Genomic DNA, 22806 nt, shown 5'->3' with positions numbered 1-22806 from the left:
GCAAGACATATAGACACAGTCCTGACTACTGTACAAAACTGCATGTCTAAGGCTGGTTCTCTTAGTTTGCCCCAGCTAGGAAAGCTGTCCCCAGGGACAGATGATTCTTGAAACTGATGAAAGACATCCGTGTCTTAAAGTTGATTAAGTCTCACCCTGCTCTGTTAAGGTATCCTCTGTGCAATTTATTGATATTGGACAAGTGTCTGGAACAGACTCAATCTCTGATCATCCAGGATACAATAGAGCCTGTTTCAGCTTCAGAAAGTAATGGCTTTTACTTCTGCCTCTCCATTTTTCCAAAAATGAGTAAGTGGTCCCTGTCTCACTTTGGATCTTAGCAGTTTTGGCAAGCATGTCCGGTTCACCAAGTTCCGGATATGGTCCCCAGGTATGTACTGCTTCTGATTCCACAGTGACCCTGGATATTGTTGTAGCAAAAGATGGATGTATATTGGATTAACAGGATTTAGGAACCACACAAGTGATTCCTAAGCTTTGTATCGAGCAAGCAGGACATTGTTATTACCAGTGTGAGGCGTTTCCCCTTTGCCTCTTCTTTACCCCAGAGTCCTCACTAAAGTAGTACCTGTGGTGACAGAAGCTTAGCAGAAGGCCTCTGGATTTTCGTCATTTCTGATGATCCTTTAAAGAGACTTCATGGCAGACACCCTCCCTGGCTGCATTCATTTTGGGTGGTGATAAACTTGGAAAAGTCATCTCTGATTCTAAGGACTTTGAGTTATTTTTGTACTAGTCCTTCCTTCATAAGTCTGGAACTCTAGAAATCATATTTCTAGCATCCAAGGAATGGCACAGCAGTGGATGGAGGTATTGCACACTGTTGTTTCTTCTTCAACTGATGGATATCCTGATTTTCAGCATTTTCTGTACTTGACTTTACAGTGAGGCAGTCCACTGGATAGAGAAATGTCAGTGGTTACTAACCCACCATTCTGCCATGGGTCTTCTGAAGGGGGGGTGAAGTTGAAAGCAGATTCTAGAGTCATGGATGGTTCTGGGAGTTGTAGAAATTGGAAAAAGTTTTGCTGTCAAACCTATTGCAGAACTTTATGGTAGATGCATTGTTGACATATAAGGGAAGCTGCACATGAGTTCATTTTAATTTAGGACAGTTGAAGTGTTCACCAGAGGACATTCCATGTAGACTTGATAAAACTAAGAGCTGTTTTTCTCTTCAGGCACTGGTTAAGATCTGAAATGAAAATCCCTTCTGGTAAGATTTGACAAACAGGTGATCTTTTCATATAATTAAGCAGAGAAGAATGCACTATTTCCCCCTTTGCAGTGAATTAAAGCAGGCTTGGCAGTGGTTATTAAGTAAAATATTGCCCTGGTTCTATTTCCTACCCTGAGGGAGATGAATAGCTTCAGAGATACACTAAGGTGCAGTTCAAGTCGTCTGCTTTTGTTAAGGCTCTAATAACCTTGCAGTTTAGAATGTCTTCTGGGTGTGTACATGCAGGAAATCAACTTGTTTTTCATAAGGGAAAATATGGCCCATCCCAAGCTGTGCTCACTGTGCCAGTGCAGGGGGGATGGGCATTGGATGTGTCCCCCACTTAAGGGAGGGGGTATTCTTATATGCATTCCCATGGTTCTTCTTCATTTTATGCTTCCTAGCCATATTCAAAGAAGAAAATAAATACAAAGCTTATCTTGGTAACCCTTCAGAAAGTGTTCAATTAGGCATCTTTAGATGAAAGAGAGACCATCTCAGACCAGGTGAGAGAGTCTTATGGTGGTTGGGAAGACACAACCATGGTGTAACCTGGATATTTCACTAACAACTTTGGCCCTAGCAGACCTTGTGGCTGTGATTGCAGAGATTTTAGAGGATTCCAGAATGCATTCCATGCAGCAGCTGTGCTGTGCCACATGACTGTAATCTCTACCTGGACAGCAAGGTAAGCCTTTCCTCTGCAGTTCACTCCATGAACTCGATGGCCTTTCTATGACATCTGTTCTGTTTCAGACTTCTCCCCCTACTGTAATTGTTAGACCCATAACTTGAATCTGACAATTACGAAATAAAATGCATCAAACATAGCAAATATCAAAACTTGCTGTACTCCTTTTAAAGTGTTTTTTTTTTTACAGAGAAAAGTCTGCCTGCATCCCACACTCCTACTGATAATATATGCTACTTTCAAATAACTAAACATCTGATTAAGTGGAATCCTCTAAGGTGCTGTGATCTCACAGTTTGTATACATAACTTATTTTGTTTGCACAATCAGTCTTGCCATTCCAGGTATTGCTTTTGTCCCTTACAGTTTCAAATGGTTACCTGTGCCTTGCTTATTTCAGAGTTAAGGTATAAAAAGGCATCCTGGCACATTATGGCCTGGCAGCTGGCAGTACTCTGGCGCATCCTGGCACATCCTGGCACATCCTGACCTGGTGGATGGCAGCAGTCTGGCAAATTCTGCCACATCATGGCCTGGCAGATGGCAGCACTCTGGCGCATCCTGGCACTTCCTGACCTGGTGGATAGCAGCACTCTACTCTGGCACATCCTGGCCCATCATGACATGGTGGAGGGCAGCACTCTGGCACATCCTAGCACATCAAGGCCTAGCAGATGGCAGGACTCTGGTACATCTTGGCACATCATGGCCTAGCAGATGGCAGCATTCTGGCACATCTGGGCACATCATGGCCTGGCTGATGGCAGCACTCTGGCACATCCTGGCCTGGTGGATAGCAGCACTCTGGCACATCCTGGCACATCATAGCCTGGCAGATGGCAGCACTGTGGCACATCCTGGCACATCATGAACTGGTGGATGACAGCACTCTGGCATATCGTGGCACATCATGACCTGGTGGATGGCAGGACTCTGACTCAGCTCAAGGTTTTCAAGCCTGGGAATGCTCTGTCTCTGACTTTTGATGAAGAATCTTTTCCCTTCCTCAGGATATGAACTTTCTGACTGATGGTCTTGTATATCCTCCTCGATCTGAGTCATATTGTTTAGCAGACCTAAAGTTTGTCTTTTGGATAAAGTTATTTTTAGTGTTCATAACATCTATCAGATGGACTTGGGATGTTGCTAGCCCTCATTTGCGGGCAGCCATACTCCATCTTTTACAAGGAGCTGCTCTTTCTCTGGATGAATCCATATTTTCTCCTTAAGATGGTGCTAGAACTCTCAGTCACTCCTGTCATATCTGTGTACTTGCCAGGGGCAAGCTCCAGAGGGGGAGTGGACACTTCAAACCTTTTATGTACATCTTCATCTTGCATTTTGTCTAAAGAAGTTACATGAAAGAAAGGAGGCAGACTGTTATTTTTTCTTTTCATTCTAGGCAGTGAGGCACTGATATTTGCCAAGTAGATGCTATTCATATAGCTTCTTATTGACATCATTTTCTGCCATTATTCGGCATGTCACCCTCTGACACATGCGTAAGTCATTGTTTCAACACGTTTCAAATGTGAGCCAATTACAGACATTTGTCACCCATCTACCTAATCATTATTAGTTCCTTCTTTCCATAAGCACCATTACTTAGTTACTGTCACAAGTACAACTTCCTTCGATTATTTCCTTTTTTCCCTAAGCACCATTACTTAGTTACTGTCATGAGTTCAGCTTCCTTCTATTCCTTCCTTTTTTCCATAAGCACCGTTACTTAGTTACTGTCATGAGTTTAGCTTCCTTCTATTGTTTCCTTTTTTCCATAAGCACCGTTACTTAGTTACTGTCATGAGTTTAGCTTCCTTCTATTCCTTCCTTTTTTCCATAAGCACCATTACTAAGTTACTGTCACGATTTCAGCTTCCTTCTATTCCTTCCTTCTTTCCATAAGCGCCGTTACTTAGTTACTGTCACAAGTTCAGCTTCCTTCTATTCCTTCCTTCTTTCCATAAGCACCATTACTTAGTTACTGTCACAAGTTCAGCTTCCTTCTATTCCATCCTTTTTTCATTAAGCGCCGTTAATTAGTTACTGTCACGAGTTCAGCTTCCTTCTATTCCTTCCTTCATTCCATAAGCGCCGTTACTTAGTTACTGTCATGAGTTCAGCTTCCTTCTATTCCTTCCTTCTTTCCATAAGCGCTGTTACTTAGTTATTGCCACGAGTTCAGCTTCCTTCTATTTCTTCCTTTTTTCCATAAGCACCGTTACTTAGTTACTGTCACAAGTTCAGCTTCCTTCTATTCCTTCCTTCTTTTCATAAGCACCGTTACTTAGTTACTGTCATGAGTTCAGCTTCCTTCTATTCCTTCCTTCTTTCCATAAGCGCCATTACTTAGTTACTATCACAAGTTCAGCTTCCTTCTATTTCTTCCTTTTTTCCATAAGCACCGTTACTTAGTTACTATCACAAGTTCAGCTTCCTTCTATTCCTTCCTTTTTTCCATAAGCGCCATTACTTAGTTACTGTCACGAGTTCAGCTTCCTTCTATTCCTTCCTTCTTTCCATAAGCGCCATTACTTAGTTACTGCCATGAATTCAGCTTCCTTCTTTTCCTTCCTTCTTTCCATAAGCACCAGGGTTCCTATTGAATTGTTGACAGCTTAGGTTGTCGATTGCTTAATCATCGACATCTACGCGTCAAAAGTTTACAATAGCAAACGACCACATCATTGAATTCTTTCCTCGGGAAAGAATTTGCATTGCTTTTATCGGGGATTTGCCCTTTCCCCAATGTAGACCGATGTCTGAGTTGGTATATTTAGTTTGGGGTGTGTTGGGGGGGGCAGATCCCCACATCGGGCTATGTTTGGGTGTGTTTGTTTATTTTGTTTTTGGATGGCCACCCAAATTCTTTCCTGAGGAAAGAATTTGATGATGTGGTTGTTTGCTATTGTTAGCTTTCAACACTTAGGTGTTGATGTTTTAGGATTTGACAACCTAAGCTGTCGATGTTATGATATAGACACAAGCACCATTACTTAGTTACTGTCACAAGTTCAGCTTTCTTCTATTCCTTCCTTCTTTCCATAAGCACCGTTATTTAGTTACTGTCATGAGTTCAGCTTCCTTCTATTCCTTCCTTCTTTCCATAAGCACCGTTATTTAGTTACTGTCATGAGTTCAGCTTCCTTCTATTCCTTCCTTCTTTCCATAGGAACCGTTATTTAGTTGCTGTCACGAGTTCAGCTTCCATCTATTCCTTTCTTCTTTCTGTATCCACTGTTACTTAGTTACTATCATGGGTTCAGCTTCCTTCAACACATTTGTTCTGCAATCCTTTACCTTTTGAGCTTTTGCTTCTTGGCCTGTATGGCTCTTCCCTCACTTGAGATTTGTTATTTTTGCTACTTTGGATTTTTTCCATCTGCTATCCACTGCAGAGGCCCTTTGAAATAGGACATTGCAGGTTTGAGGGAGCACTGTCTGCAGCAGGTATTATAAGAGAGTACTGTCTGCAGCAGGTATTTTAAGAGAGTACTGTCTGCAGCAGGTATTTGTTTATAAATCCATCCCCCCTGTTATAAGATGGCCCCTCCACTTGCTTCAGGTGCCTTATTCAGTTCAAGTATTACAAAAGTTATAACTTTCTGTCCACGTTTAGTTGTTTTTGTCTTTCAGTTGCAACTCACCTGTGTATCACAGGAAAAAAACTTGGCAGTATGTAGTCAGGTGTGCTCTCATGGGCTGGCACAGTAATGCCACTGCCTACTGTGATGGGAGGGCACACACGATGCATACAATGAAGCTGGGGACCTTTGAAGAATTCCTGGAGGAGGGCTTTCAGGGAGATCCCAGCTCAACCCACTGCAGAAAGCCCTCTGAAGGATCAGCTGGGTCTAACAGAACGTACTGCAGACTGTTTGCCATCATGAAGCTTCTAGTGGACAACATCTTTGAATGCGTTTGGATAGTGAATGATTGCATGTTGTTTCACAGTGTTTGTGCAGAGGTGGCTGCACCCTTGTACCTCCCATTGTTTTGTCTCTGTTCCACATATCCAACTCTGTATTTATTCAATTTCTAAGGTTCCAGCATCTCAGAGAAACATGACATGAAACAACTGTGCCCTTTTCTCTGAAGTGGTACGGTGGTATGGACTAAGAGGTGTTATATTTAGAGGTCGGGAGTATAGTGGACAGTACCCACAAAGTAAGGTTGGGGGGCATGAGCCCCCTTCGAAAACTCTGTTGTATTCTTTATTGTCTTTCACTGCCATGACACAGTCAAATATTTTTTGGGGATGAGCTAATCCATTAAGTTGCAGTAGATCCAATCTGTTGATGTGGTGAATAATAACACATCTGTAATATTTTGAAACTTCAGCAGCTACGATGACTGACTGTCCACCTCTATTCCACCATCAAGTGATCTTGCCTTCTAACCTACCATGCTAAGGCAAATACGTTTGTCATTTTGTTTCCTCTTCACAGTTGCCAAGAGCCCCAACATCTGTTGACTCTTCTTTCAGTCAGAGGAATGACTATAAGCAGGGTTTGTCCTGCTGCTTTATTGGCTCTTCACTCCATTAACTGCCTTTCTCCCAGTCCTTGTCCCACAACCAGCCTTCAGTGATGGAGGAAGCCGTAGAAAGCCTGTCTGCACTCCCTGATAGGTATGAGTGTAAGACTGTTGAGAACGTGTTTAATATGGCATCACAGAGCTCTGCATAACCCATCACATGACTGACAGAGCAGACATACTGGTCAGGACTGTAACCTCCGGCACTTACTTCTGTAGGGCTGCTTGGCTTAAACTGCCATTATCATGTGAAACTGAACCAGGTTTGACTTCTCATCTAGGAATGATGTCTCATTTGGTAGTTCATCTCCTGAGAAAGGGTTAGGCACTTCTGTAGTGGATGGCATATATGAACACCTCTCCAACCTTTTAAGCCACCCTGAGCATCTAAATTTGTGGGATGCCTGTAGAAATTGTTCTGCCAGGCACAAGAAATATGGTTATTTTCATATCTCACTCTGAACCACAAGAGATGAAGGGGTGGGTGTTGGAATGGATGGACAGTGAAGTCTCAATGGCTACAGAGTAGCCACAATTATGAATCTTGTAATTTTGGAACCTTGTCATTTGCTGTGGAATGATAAGCAATTATCATAAAACATCTTTTAAGCTCTGCTATAAAAAAAAGAAGGCTATCAGAAGTTCTGATGAATGATGCTTTGCTTGTCTTCTGCAGAGAGATCAGTTAGACCCCAACTTGAAGGAAGTATAAGTTGTCCAGAGAGAGGCTCCACATCACCCACTTGGAGCTGAAGGCAATACTGCTGTACCTAAAGGCTCCCAAAGAAACTGCTTTCACTGTCCAGCCTCCATCTAGTCAAGCAACCACCCTGGAGCATGAGACAGTCCATTTTTCCCATCTAGGAAGAAGAGCCTTATAGACATATTCATTCTTCTTTGGAGATGAAAGTTTAGTACAGGGCAGGCTGTCATTCACATGAGGGCCCCCACAGCAGTAGCTGGTGGGTTTATTTAAATAGTGGTTGTAGAATAATGTGATTGTGTGTGTGTGTGTGTGTGTGCGTGTGTGTGTGTGTGTGTGTGTGTGTGTGTGTGTGTGTGTGTGTGTGTGTGTGTGTGTGTGTGTGTTGTACCTTTAAGAAGCGTTTCAAGGACAGCATGTGCATATAAATAGCTAGCACATGCTAGCTTCAGTGCCATTTTGAGAGTGCAGCCAGAGAGTGAGCATGTATGAGTGTAACAGCTAGTTGTTTACAAGTTTATTTAAGTTAAAGTTCTTAAGCCTCAATTCTAATATGTTTGTACACAATAAAGCTGCTGAGTAAACTGAAGAACTTCGATATCTGTGCAGTAACTGAGACCTGGTTCAAGGCTCCAGAGAGCCCCCATGCAATACCAGGCTACAACTCTTACCACACTTTTCAGCCACCAAACCAAGACCAAAACACTAAAGGTGGAGGAGTGTCCATATTCACCAAGGATATTCATACTTCCAGGCTAGTTGCCCAACACAATGCATCTGAAATTCTCCAGGTGCAACTAACACTAGGTAAGACTGCAATCCAAATTGTAGCTTACTACAGATCCCCCACCATGACCCAAGATTCTCACTACACCTTTCTAAACATACTGGAAAATATTAGGATACAACCAAACACCCTAATACTGGGTGATTTCAACTACCCTGCCATTAACTGGGAAAACTACTTGGGTACCAACACCTTTTCCCAACGGTTCTTGGAATTCATAAATTCCAACGCCCTCGATCAACTAATCCATTGTCCCACCAGGAGCTCCAATATCCCTAGACCTGGTCATTACCAACATGGGAGATAGATGCTCCACACCAGTGGTCACCCCCTCATTGGTCAGGTCTGACCATAAGCAAATCACCCTTGACATCCACATCCCACCCCCACCCCCCAGTAAGGAAACCTCCGTAAAAAACTTCTCCAACGCCAACTTCATGCTACTCAAGTCAGAAGTGACAAACTTCATGACACCCATGCAGACGGGAGCTGAAAGTTCGACTGCTGAGTCCTACACTAAGGCACTGTACAAGCACATCCACTCGTGCATGAATCCTGCCATCCCAAATAGAACCAAGATGCTCTCCTCCGAAAAAAGGAAGCCAATCTGGTGGTCCACTGTCATAAACAAATTATACAACAGATGGAAGAAACTGTTGCAGAAAAGAGGAAAATCCCAGGATGCAAAAAACTCCCTTACCAGCCTCAGTAAGAAGCTAAGATCCATCATAAAATCCTCCAAAGTTAGTTATGAAAATAAAATTGCCAAAGATTCCAAAGACAACCACAAGGCATTCTATAGTTATGTCAAGAATCTAAATGGCAATGCTCAGATCTGCTCTGAGCTACAACAGAATGACATTAAATATACTGATCCCAAGGATACTGCCAATATCCTGGCAGATCGATTTAATGCCAACTTCACCCCCCTCTCACCCCCTAAAGGGCCCATCTCAATACCAAACAATTGCCAAATTTCGGTAATCATGCCCACACAGGTAGAAACCGCACTCTCCAAAGCTAAGAATACAGCATCCATGGGACCAGTTGACATCTAGGGCTGTGAACTACAAAATGAACTGGCACTTCACCCAAGTGTCATGTTTAATCATAGCCTAACCTCAGGCTTCGTGCCCACTGAGTGGCGCACAGCTACAGTTATCCCACTCCACAAGGGGGGATCCACCCTGGATCCCAGGAACTACTGTCCCATCAGTCTGACGAGCCTGATCTGCAAGGGCATGGAATGCATTATCATGGAACTTATAAACAAAGACATTGCAACCTTCAAACACTGGACCCCCACCCAGTTTGGGCTCTTGAAGGGCCGATCTTGTCTCCTCAACCTGATTGACTTTTTCGAATCAGTCTCCAGAGCAGTGGATGAGGGTAAGGTGGTCCACACAGCCTATATGGACTTCACCAAGGCCTTTAACACCATCCCCCCACTCTGGAATCATAGATAAACTTAGTAAGCTGGGCAAAAATCCCTATGTCACTCGATGAGTTACCAATTGGCTTACAGACAGAACCCAGACTGTAAAAGTAGCTGACTCCAAATCCAGCTCCAGACAACTGACAAGTGGAGTACCTCAGGGTTCAATCCTGGGACTGTTCTTGTTTGGCATCTACTTATCTGAAGTACAGGCCAACACTAAGGGACTCTGGCTAACAAAGTTCGCAGATGACTGTAAACTGGGAGCCATTAGTGAATCCCCAAATGATGTGGATATTCTACAAAAGGGCCTTGCAGAAACAGATGCTTGGTTCCAGAGCCATGGGCTCAAGCTTAATGCCAAGAAATGTATAGTTATCCGCTTTGGGAAAAAACATGTATCCATGCATTACCACATAGGTGGCAGTACACTAAACACCGAAAGTGTAATGAGAGACTTAGGGACACAGGTAGACAGTGGTCTCACCTTCGATAACCACATCCACACAACAGTGAGGAAATCCTTCTATGTGGCACACCTCATCACTAAGGGCTTTTCATCCAGAAAAAAGGAGGTCATTGTCCCACTGTACTCATCCCTCATTAGACCCATTATAGAGTACAGCGCCCCGTTTGGTATGTACCTCACAAGACATCAGCAACAGCTGGATAGGCTGCAGAAATACCTCACTAAAAGAATCACAGGCCTAAAGCAGATGCCTTATGCTGACCATCTAAAAAAACTCCAGCTATACTCTGTGGAATATCGTCTACTCAGACGTGATCTCTGCTTAACATACAAGGCCATGTCAAACCCTTTGCTGTTGGACATGCTCCACTTAAAGAAATCCAAATCCCTCAGAGCCACATGCTCCAGGGATCTAAACCTTGTCATCACAATGAACAAAACATTCAGGAGGGATAGGCTCCTGACCCAGAGACTCCCCCATACTCTGGAATAGACTGCCCATACATGTCAAGCAGAGCACCTCCTTGGCCCTCTTCAAAAGGAACCTTGATGATTGGATGGGAAATAGGAAATTCACCTCGGGGATAATGTCAGTCGCCCTGCTAGATAGGGGTCCAGGTAAGTAAATATTGTGGGAAGAAATATCCAGGGAATTTTTATGGCTAGGCTTGTATAGGCCCTAGGGCCGATAGCCTAGTACCAACCTATGAACCTATGTTGACAGTATTTTTGGAGTAGTAAACACTTCTCTGAGGTGGATGTCCCAAATACAAAACAGTAACCCAATACCTTAAAAAAAAACATTGTTTTTGCAGCCCTTGCACCCTCAATAAATTATGTATAACAACTCCACTGTCATATCACAGTGACAAATAAGAGGAAACACTTGAAAGGTGCTCTGTTGACTCACAGTAAATACATCAAAAACTAAGCATATGATTTTTGGGAGACATAAACTGAAAGGTGAATATTTAATACGGCACACAGTGATTGAAACTGTAGACTCATTTAAGGACCTGGGTATATGGGTAAATTCAGCTATGAGTTTTTCTAATCATATCAACCAATTGGCTAATGATAGTTATAGAACTGTAGGTTGTATAAAAAGATTTATAAAGTCTAAGAAATCAAACATAATAAAGTCATTGTTTGTTAGTTACAAACCCTATAGGAAAACAAGCATGAATAAACTGGAAAGAGTACAGCGGAAATATACTAAGGGTAACCATGGATGTGAAAATCTAAGTTATTATGAAAGACTAAAATATCTGAACTTGTACAGTGTCTCTTACAGATATTTAAGAGGAGATTTTATTCAGGTATATAAGGCATTTAGGGACAACTACCTCTGGGAATGTTTGGGGTTATCAAAAAGTACTAGAGAATCGTCAGATAACCTATGTAGAAGATTCCATATGAATGAGAAGTGTACTAATTGGTTCTCTGAGAGAGCAGCTGATGCTTGGAACAGACTACCAAATTACATTAAAGCAAGTACTAGTTTAGATATTTTTAAGAACAGCCTGGACATTTATTATGGGAACAAGTGTTTTGGCATATTGGCAAGCTAGAAGGGCTTTAATGCCCGTGCTTGAAACATTTGTATGTATGTATGTATGTATGTATGTAATACATTGCAATGAAACTCCCAATGACATTTAACTTCCAAAATAAAACTCTTCATTGAACAACCTCTCAATGAGGTGTAGGTAAGACTTTTCTGGAGCCTAAATTAGTTAAAGAAGTTACTGCTGCTTCCTGTGTACTGCGTTTCCTTCATGGTGTGGTGCTGGACATAGTCCACTCCCATGCGTTTCATCCTTTGGACAAGGCACTGGAGATCAGAGACTAGCATGCTATGTCATGTCCCAGATGAGGATACTAGCCCATCTCTCTTGTGCTTGTTAGGGCTACGGTGGCAGTGCTGATTGATACCCCCGGCTTCTTTCCATATGCATATCAATCACTGCAGAGCCATTATTTCTTCTTGGACCTGCTTCTTGTCTTGAAGCTTTTCTGCCATTCCTGAAAGTGATGGATCCTGACTCACAGCCTAGAGATGTAAGTTCACTTTTTACCTCCTTCTCCAGCATTTCCTTTCACTTTAGGTGCATCAATGAATAATGCTTACTTTGGTTTCGTCTCAGTGCAAGATCAATGGAGTCCATCAGAATGACTATTCAAGTGAGGTCAGTTTTAAAAGATGCTGCAAACTCTGGAGGCAAGTCCAAACCCTGCAGGGAAGGACAGATGTCAGGTGTGTGTGTGGCATTTGTAGAACCAAGGTAAAACTTGCTTCTTTTTCTTTAAGAAGGAAGCAGTCTGGAATAGGAAGGAAGCAGCCACGTAGCTTTCTCTTCTGGCGTCAGTAGTGGGCAGAGTATATAAGAAGACACAGCCACGCCATGTTCTCAGTCTTTTTTTGGGAGTAGATATCCAGCTATGACATTTTTTCTGGTTCTGGTCTGTATTACAGGAGACAGGATGGTCATGGCTGAATCCATAAGCTTTAGCGCTTTTTTTTTTCCTGGAGGCCTACTTTTACAGATGGTCTGCAACAAAAAATACTGTACTACCCAGATTCTGCTTCCTCCAGCAAGGAAGGGGGTAGTAGCTCTTAAATGTTTTCACAGTAAAACAGGAGAGAAGTTTTATATATTATTAATTGTTTTTCTGCTCATCTGTTGTGTTATCGTGAAGTTCCAGGCAGATGACCCACATGAACGTGGGCTTGGGCTTATTGAATCTTTGCCTCATCAGAAATGATTCCAGTCTAAATGCTGGGGGAGGGGGGTCAGTACTACAGACAGATGACCACTTCCAACTGATGCCTTGATTTTTTTTTTTTAGTACAAGCCCAACCACTAAACTTTTCCAATGAAGTTTCTGAGGACTTGAAGATTGCCAGAAAACCTTCAGTATGACCACCTAAAAAGTCAAGTGGGAAAGGTGCTTAATTTTAATCTGAAATGTTCAGTTTTCCCTGTTTTTCCCACATGCTGACAATGTTCTGGTGTACTTGTTCTTTGTTAGATATCTTTAATGCCTGTTCAGCCTTCCATGATTTGTGTGAGGCACAACAGTGGCTTAGCATCATCTAATAAACAATGAGTTTAAAGAGGCTTCTGCCTTTCAGATCTTCAGGGAAAATGATTTTTGCCCCTGGGACCTAAGGTTTTATGGTTGTCATGCTTGTGTGTCTATCATTTGGACCAGCTAATCTGAAATATCTTAGCTTTGTTCCTGACAGACTGTTTCTGGCTGTTATAATTTTAGCCCATAGTATTGCAGCATTATAGGGTGTGCATAGTGGTGCAGCATTTAGGGTTGCTGTCTCACAGCAAGAGGTTCTCTGGTTCGATCCTCGTTTGGGCTGCCTTCTGTGCAGAGTCTGCATGTCCTCCCTGTGGTCGCATGGGTTTCCTCTGGGTGCTCTGGTTTCCTCCCACATCCCAAAGACATGCTGTAGGTGGATTGGACACTCTAAATTAGCCCTAGATGTGAGTGCAGGTGTGTGCCTTATGTGGATGGTTGGGTTGGCAACTTGACACCGTAAAACTCCACTGATGATCATAAGCAGACAGGTAATTCGCTGTGGTGACCCCTGACTGGGAAAAGCCAAAAGAAGAAGCATTACAGGTACCTATACATGAAGTCCCTCATTTTTTCCTTCCATAAGAACCAAGTCTTTCTAAAAATGAATCCTTGTTCCTCCTGAAAGTAGTGCCAGAGCTTCAGCTTAATCCAGCCCATCTCATTACATTTTCTGTGGACTTAAAAACAAGAAAATGCAAGCTCCACACTCTGGATGTTCAGCCAGTTGTGGGTTTATTTCCTGAGAGTTGGTGTGCACAGACCCACCTGTGACCTTATTCCTGAGAGTTGGTGTGCACAGACAGATGGGACCAGTGTCTTTGTGATATTTACCACCTAGTAAGCAGGACCCACCTGTGACCTTCTACTGGATTGTTCAGTGTATAATTTTAGTCAGTGAGAGGCCAGAAGATCTATGGCTAATATGGCAAAAGGGCATTCTACTGGTGGGGAGAAGCAGGGCAAAAGGGCATTCCACTGGTGGGGAGAGGAAGGGCAAAAGGACATTCCACTGGTGGGGAGAGGAAGGACAAAAGGGCATTCCACTGGTGGGGAGAAACAGAGCAAAAGTGCATTCCACTGGTGGGGAGAAGCATGACAAAAGAGTATTCCATGCATGGGGAGAGGCAGTGCTTTGAACAACTTTTTCAAAGACTTGCTCACAGTAGATATTTCTGCCATAGTCACCTAGCAGTCAATGCATGCCTTCCCCATCATTGTAGCTGAGATTTTCTGTCTAGAAGCAGTACCTTTTTGAAAGGCTGTGTATTAGGGGAACCTTGCCCTAAATATCTCCTTCTGCTTTTTTGGGTGCCTCCTATCCCTTTTGGGATACTGCATTGTTTTTTGTCTAGATATTCCACACAATGTATAAAGCCCTAAAAAGTAAGATATGTGAGTACCAAAAATCTTTACGGGACCCCTGATGTGGGCACATTATCCCTCCCCTCCCCAGTATTTAGTCTTTCCAGTCCCTTCCTGAGCCTACAGGAAAAGTTTCTATGATGAACATGTTTATGGTGTTAAGCAGTTGCTGTTAATTGTGTTACAGTGTTGCTGTTAATTGTGTTACATTATTGCTGTTAAGTGTGTTACATTGTTGCATGCCATCATGTCAATATTTGGGAGTCAGACATGAGATTTCTGTGATTTGCCTTTGGTGAGAAGCATTCTCAGTACAGGGAGTTGTCTTTTGTGATTTTCTTGAGTCTGGTTGTATTGCCAGGGTGTTAACTTTGTTTGTGGAGTCTGTGATAGTCTAACTTCCTTGCTTTCCGTACCTGAGTGCCTGAAGATCCCTTTACAAAACTCAGACTCGGGAAATATGAATCAATAGAATGTGCTCTGTATTAATCAAAGGGATGGCGTCTGAGCATGGAAATTGCAGATTTAAAAAAAAATGTGAGAACACCTGAAGGAAGCAACGAAGTGGTCAACCCGCAGTGGAGGGCCTTCTCAAAGATCACCTGATGTAGTAATTACTCACATACCTGTAACAGGTGTATCAGTATAATGTAAGAGCATGCAAGGGCAGGCTTTTAATGACATGATCAGATTACTTCTTTTTCTACAAGAAGCAGTGTTGTTGTATTATAAACAGAGATTGCGACTAATTCTGCTGTTTTTTATTATCCTGTCATGAAGATGCACCACTAGTCAGAAACAGCAGCATTCTTGGTTGGCATGTTTGCTGTTGTTCTGTATTTAAACAGGACCTGGCCTCATTTACCTAATTATAGTAGTTTGCCATCAGTACAATGATAGCATAAGATTAGTTTTTCACATTAAATTACTAATGTATTAAAATGAATCGTGCTTGGGTTTGACATTTTTATTAATATTGCTGGGATGTAATCAGGTTTATATGTGTAATATTCTGTACTGCATTTCGTCTATATTGAAGATTGCTTAGTTGTTATTGCTGTGAGGGTGGCACTGCTTTCATTTTATTTATATCTGTGCTGCCACTCTCTAGCTGTTAGCTTTGCATGACTTCAGCACATCACACATTATGTCTGTTGCATCCTGAGTAATTGTCTGTCTCTCTTGATTTATGACAGGTGGCCCTATTTGTGGATGGCTACGCTTGTTCATGGACTTACAACAGAGACACTGTCTTACTTTGTACCTGACGTTGACAACTTCTGGCATGCACAGTCCAGTGTCATGCTTTTAGGTGATTTCTGTCTCTTTTGTTTAAAACATTATTTGATAGTGTTGGCAGACTTCCTTTTCCAAATAACTGTCTATTACTGAGAAGGGCTGAATTACTGCCAAGTAACCTCTGCCAAAAGAATTAGAATTTAAGCATTTGTTTGCAGAACAATTAGCAGTTAGTCAGCTCAAGAATGGGATAGAGTCTCTAATGCATTTTACAACTGTGCTTTATTTCATACCTCAGAATTCCTTAGCTTAGAAATACTGATAAATGTCCCAGTCCCCACCTTATTTCACAGTGAGGAAATAACCTTGCACATGGTAGATAAAAAGGTATTATTTATGACTTGGCTTTTTGGAACAGAAGCATCCTGTAGTTGACTTTTCTTTCTTTTCTGTCCAGCAACTGGGCTTTAGGCTACACATCTGGACAGTAAGATCTTCTATGTTCCTGATTTGTTTAATGGGCTCTGACTGCATAGCCATCTTTTTTGAGACCCCTGCCCACCAATTTCTTCACCCAATCACTGGACTACAGTTGCATTTAGGGCTTCCTATGAACAAAATGAAGCCAGAAAATGCAAATCCCTATAAGTACAACAATGTCAATTTTTATTATTTATTTATCTGTCATTTAAGTCTAGCTGGGCCAGAAAGTGACTATTTTAAGTGGAGGCCCAGGGAGAAAAGCTCCACAATCACAATCTTTCAAAAAAATCAATTACAAATATTTTAAATGAGCATTTTTTTGTTAATCCAGCTTTATTAATAAAATAACAATTACAAAGCATGCAACTTAACCCATCAACAAGCAATAATTAAAAAACAACTTCCCTTCCAGGATTGAATTGTAGGATAACTACGCCAACAAAGTCCGCTGATCAGTCTCTGATATCCCCAGGGGGTGTTGCATACCATGTGATAGCATTGCTTAATTGTCTGTACCATGTTGCGCTACTTCTGGGACTAATAGGGTAAAACATAGTATCTGGGCTGCCTAAAATGCCAGTTAGTATAATGGCAATAACAAACACGATTACTGTTACTGTGACAGTAAGTTTGAGCACAAACTTAGGAAACAGTCTTACACCAAACAGTCTGTAATTAATGTCTCAAGCTTGGCTACTCTAACAGTTAATGTATCCCTTTTAACTGCAATACACTGGGCAAGTCTATCAGTTCAAAAGGGACATTATGAACAATGTAGAAACCAAAATGATGTCTCTGACAGTGAGAGATTAGGGATGCAAATTCAGAAAACTCTCTGAGTCTTCCATGAGCAAGTCTGAGAATAATAGAGTTAACGCCCCAATGCAAGAGTCCATGTACACAGTGAGACTAAAGTCAAGTTAACCTTGGGATACTTGTATTCTGTGCCATCTGCTGTTTAACCTAATGAGGACTCCATATGTGTAATGCCTGCAGCCATGTGGTTCGGGCTGGAAAAAGCCTGGCCATCCACCTTTTCTTCCATCTCTCTTGTAGGGGAGTCATACCTCTCAAACTTTCAGCTGTTGAATTTAGGAACAAAGGCCCTTGAAACATAGGGACATCCAGCAAAAAAACATATGGACATCTAATTAGCATAAAATCTGAATGCTAATTAGCACATAACTCTTCCTGCTTCCAGTAGAAATGAGGAATATTACTCAGAAACATGTTTAAAAAATGGTAGAGAGTGTGGCAAAAATTATGGATAAATATAAGTACATTAACAAAGAGATTGTGTAAAATCTGCAGACGTTAATGAACTGTATTGCAAAATTCTACCCCACACAGTCATTTATTTTTGCTTCTGAAAAAGGGAGATTAGGTTGCACTAGTGTGTGTTGGATATTTAGTGTGATTTTCTGTGTACTAGATGGTTTCAGAAATAATGTGTGATGTGAGGGGTTTCAGGAAATTGTGTGAAGGGGTAAATTAAGCCTCAAAATAGGGACATCGGTTGGGAGGGTGGCCTAATGGTTAAGGTGTTTGCCTTACAAACACAAGGTGCAGGGTTTGAGGCTCACAAGGGATAATTGGCTAGGCTTAAAATGGCTCACAAGGGCAGTTAGCTTAGTACTAATCTATGAACATACCTATGAAAATAGATACATTATGTACAGGGGTAAATCAGGCCTGAAAATAGGAATATTCCCCCGAAATGACAATTGAGAGCTCTGAGGGGGCAAAGCTGATACGTGTCTTTAGGAGAGTCTGAAAACATTTTTGCATAACCCTGCTCAAGTTCTGAGGCAAGGAGATACATGGTTTAAGTAGTAGCAAAGCTGAGTCTGAGTTCTTGCTGTGTGACAATTTAACCAGGGAGGATGGCTCATGTCTCTTATTATCTTTAATCTATTTCATCAATTCCATTGTTCACTCCTGCTAAATATCTGAAGCCTGCCAATGCACAGAGTTGACTATCAAAACAAATGCCTTTATGCTGTCCTGGAAATCAAATGAAACTTATTGCCCTGTATAACTATGTAACATATGATTGGAAACTGCAGTTAATGCCTCATCCCCCTTTATCTCAAAACTTCTTAATAGTAAGGATCACTAATTTTAGATTTACTGAAGACAGAACTGTTGTAATCTGCAGCAATATGCACCATCACTCCACCCAGCTTAAAGTTTCTGCCATCTTTCTTGCTCTGTGCAAAACCATCCACAGATCATTATAGTTTAAGAACCTTACTATTACATGCTTTGGTTTATTTGTAGATCTGACTTTTGGTTTGATTTTATGCACCCTCAATCACATGAGAATCTGACATATGAAGAAGTAGAGTTCATTCCGGTCTTAATATACGCCACAGAGTTATTGCCTTCCTCACCCCTCTGGAAGATCTTATACACTAAGGCTATTCTTTCGACTGTAGTTTTCTAGATCATTTAATTTCAGTTCAGTTCACTGTGTAGCAGACTGCAGCTAAATAATCTGTTCGGAGTACTTTGCAGTTGCCCCCCCCGACACACACACACACACACACACACACACACACACACACACACACTTTGTGCTCCAGCAGTTTGTCCTGCTGTTTGGCCAAAAGCTGCATAATATTTTACAGTGAGGGACATGGGTGCCAGTGTTGATCACAGACCAGCAATGTGCATAAATGTGTTCTGTGAAGTACCCGAAAAGAACAAATGGAGATACGTGGGATTAACATGAGCTAGGCTTGTAAAGGCTCTAAGGCCGCTAGTGTAGCAATATCCTATGAACAAGGGTACCAGAATTATTGCCCCCAAGTCCTCTCACACTTCTGCATTAGACTGAAATCACTGATAATCTTTGTTAGGGGGTCTGTTAACACATTGGCCAGATTTCTAAAGACCTAGAGATGTAGCTTTCCGGACTTAGACATGTCTAAGGCATAATACAGTGATCTATAGGCCTGTTAGCTTAGTAGCAGTAGCAAAATTGGTCCTGTTGAGATCCTGAAGAGAAGACTGCATTCTAGAAGACAACAATCTCCATGACAGCAAGCAGCATTGGTTTATGCCCAGAATGATGTCATGCAGTTTTATGACTGAGCTACAGCTGAGGTTGACATGAGAGTATTGATGGATGTAATCTGCCTGAACTTCAGCAAGGCCTTTGGCTCTTTCCTGTATAAGAGACTAAAAACATAAAAAATAGAGGGATTGGGGGTTGTGGGTAGAAACAAGACTGAGGAATTGCATAGCTGCACAGTCAAGTGCTAGGAGACCGAGAGCTGAGTTAAGAGGAATGATGCTTGGAATTATGGAGGTGACTAATGGAATACTATGGCAGTTTTTACTGGGTTCATTAATGTTCAGTGTGTTTGTCTCAGACATGTCTGTGAGATTTTGGCTCTGATGAAAGAAGATAAGTGCAGTAGTGTGTGTGTGGGGGGGTGCAGTGAAGGAACTGAAAAGACTGAACAAGTTGCCAAAAAATGTCAGGTGAGGCTCATTGCAAATAAATGCAAAGTTCTGCACTTGGGTTACAAGAACCGTGGTGTACAGCTTCATTGGGAAGAGAGGAATCAATGGGATCAGAGCAGGAAAAGGACATGGGGGTGTTGATCATGTCCACATTAAGCCACTGGGGAAAAAATTGAGATGACAGTGGCAGCAACAAACAGAATAAGGGGGGGTCTATCCTAAGGGAGAATAGATTCTGAGAGCAAAGAGATAGTGCTTTCACTGTAAAAGGCCTTGGTTAGGCAATTGTGAGTACTCAATGTAATTCTGGAGTTCATATAAGGAAAAAGTACATCAGACTGCTCAAAGGAATTTAAGGAAAGCTTCTAGAAAATTTTATGGTTTAGAGATGAAAGAATATGACCAGAAACAACAGGAGATGTAAGTCTTTTCATCTATGGTCAGAAGAGACAGGGAGGACATTATGGTGGGAAAGATCATGACAAAGTCACTACAAACAGGAAGAACTGAATGGGGGGGGGGTGGCACAGTTAGCCACTTGTAAGGAATAATAAGTCCCTGGATCTCTGAAAGTACTTTTTCACAGAGAGGGTTGTAGACTCATGGAATGGATTACGGCAATAAGTGCTGGAGAGAAAATCCACAGGGGCATTCAAGGGGGCAGAGAACAGGTGAAGCTGGGAAATGAGGAAAAGGTAGACTATTAAGGCATTTAAAGGAACAGATCACTTGACCTTATTCTGACATCATATCAATATAATGTAAAGAGAACTGCCACATGAACTAGTAGGCCCACTCCTTGCAGCAAGTGATCTGTCCACAGTCAGGAAAACTGCCATGAGACTGATCTGTCCACAGTCATGAGAACTGCCATGAACCCAGCACTGTAAACTGCTAGTCCCATCATGTGCAGTGTGCAGTCACGCCAGAAGAATGAGACATGTCACAATGCCACCACTGCGTGATAAGCAGGGGTTGTGCAGCTTTACCACCCCACCTCTGTTATATACTCAGTAGCTGAAATACATCCCTTGATATGGGTCAGTGTAGTGGGACACATACAGCACCATATTGCTTTGCATGTGGTTCCACTGGGGTATACTGTTTAGTGCGTCTGAAAGGGAACAGATGAACACCAGGCAAAACCTAATGCACATGGTGCAATTACAAAAGTACAAACAGATGTTGTCATATAGTAATGGGACAGGAACAGACCTGAGCATGTGCTCATATAACTGCAGCACAATAATGTGACAATAATGCATAGGAATGTAGCAGTCAAACATGCTCAATGTGCTGTTAAGAAGTAATAATGACGCAGTAAACAAATACAGCAGTAGTGTCAGGAACAGTGTGATGGTAACAGCTATGCAGCAGTAATCTACAGTAATGTGACAGTAGTACATGGTAACCTACCAATAAAATGTTTGTGTGACATTATAACACTTGTACAGCTTTAATAGAACACTGTAGCAGTAACAGAAAGTCTGACATTAATAGCTGTTAACAAATAACCTTCAGTAATGTCCGAAGATCACATATATCACATTATGATACAGTAATGTGGCAGTAACATGTCTCAAGTAACAGACACAGTGTGATATTATGATACAGTGATGTGTGCATAAAGCACATGTTTTGCCATAGGAAGAGTGTGACAGTAACAATGAGGTGGAAGTAATGCACAGCAATGTCACACTAACAAAAGTAATGTGGCAGAAGCATGTTTGTATGATGCTGTGATACAGTAATGTTGCATTAATAGAAGGCAGCAGCATGTTTGTATGACACTGTGACACAGTAATGTTGCATTAATAGAAGGCAGCTGCATGTTTGTATGACACTGTGACACAGTATTATTGCATTAGTAGAAGGTAGCAGCATGTCTGATAATACTGTGACAGAGTAATGTTGCATTAATAGAATGAAGCATGTTTGTATGACACTGTGACACAGTAATGTTGCATTAATAGAAGACAGCAGCATGTTTGTGTGACACTGTGACACAGTAATGTTGCATTAATAGAAGGCAGCTGCATGTTTGTATGACACTGTGACACAGTATTATTGCATTAATAGAAGGTAGCAGCATGTCTGATAACACTGTGACAGAGAAATGTTGCATTAATAGAATGCAGCAGCATGTTTGTATGACACTGTGACACAGTAATGTTGCATTAATAGAAGGCAGCAGCATGTTTGTGTGACACTGTGACACAGTAATGTTGCATTCATAGAAGGCAGCAGCATGTTTGTATGACACTGTGACACAGTAATGTTGCATTAATAGAAGGCAGCAGCATGTGTGTATGGCACTGTGACACAGCAATGTTGCATTAATAGAAGGCAGCAGCATGTTTGCATGACACTGTGACACAGTAATGTTGCACTAATTAAAGGCAGCAGCATGTTTGATGACATTGTGACACAGTAATGTTGCATTAATAGAAGGCAGCAGCATGTTTGTATGACACTGTGACATAATAATGTTGCGTTAATAGAAGGCAGCAGCATGATTTTATGACACTGTGACACAGCAAAGTTGCATTAATAGAAGGCAGCTGCATGTTTGCATGACACTATGACACAGTAATGTTTCATTAATAGAAGGAAGCAGCATGTTTGTATGACACTGTGACACAGTAATGTTGCATTAATAGAAGGCAGCAGCATGTTTGTATGACACTGTGACACAGTAATGTTGCATTAATAGAAGGCAGCAGCATGTTTGTATGACACTGTGACACAGTAATGTTGCATTCATAGAAGGCAGCAGCATGTTTGTATGACACTGTGACACAGTAATGTTGCATTAGTAGAAGGCAGTAGTATGTTTGTATGATACTGTGACACAGTAATGTTGCATTAGTGGAAGGCAGCAGCATGTTTGATGACATTGTGACACAGTATTATTGCATTAATAGAAGGCAGCAGCATGTCTGATGACACTGTGACAGAGTAATGTTGCATTAATAGAAGGCAGCAGCATGTTTGTATGACACTGTGACACAGTAATGTTGCATTAATAGAAGGCAGCAGCATGTTTGTATGACACTGTGACACAGTAATGTTGCATTAATAGAAGGCAGCAGCATGTTTGTATGACACTGTGACACAGTAATGTTGCATTAATAGAAGGCAGCAGCATGTTTGTATGACACTGTGACACAGTAATGTTGCATTAATAGAAGGCAGCAGCATGTTTGTATGACACTGTGACACAGTAATGTTGCATTAATAGAAGGCAGCAGTATGTTTGTATGACACTGTGACACAGTAATGTTGAATTAGAGA

The 22806-nt window shown here is 41.7% G+C and overlaps 1 protein-coding gene across 1 annotated transcript in view; it reads left to right on the top strand.

The window, feature by feature from the left end:
- The window catches only part of LOC122799668, a 581145-nt gene that overhangs the window by 50434 nt on the left and 507905 nt on the right, over window positions 1-22806 (top strand). Inside the window, exon 2 of the mRNA XM_044068873.1 lies at window positions 15516-15631. Within this exon, the coding sequence (XP_043924808.1) occupies window positions 15516-15631 (116 nt within the window). The remainder of the gene's footprint in view (window positions 1-15515; window positions 15632-22806) is intronic.

The sequence above is a fragment of the Protopterus annectens genome, chromosome 4.part0, assembly GCF_019279795.1.
Source record: "Protopterus annectens isolate FY-2018-M chromosome 4.part0, PAN1.0, whole genome shotgun sequence".
NCBI classification, from domain to species: Eukaryota; Metazoa; Chordata; order Ceratodontiformes; family Protopteridae; genus Protopterus; species Protopterus annectens.
Note: the sequence above shows the minus strand (reverse complement) of the source record. Positions and strands in the feature narration are given on the sequence as shown.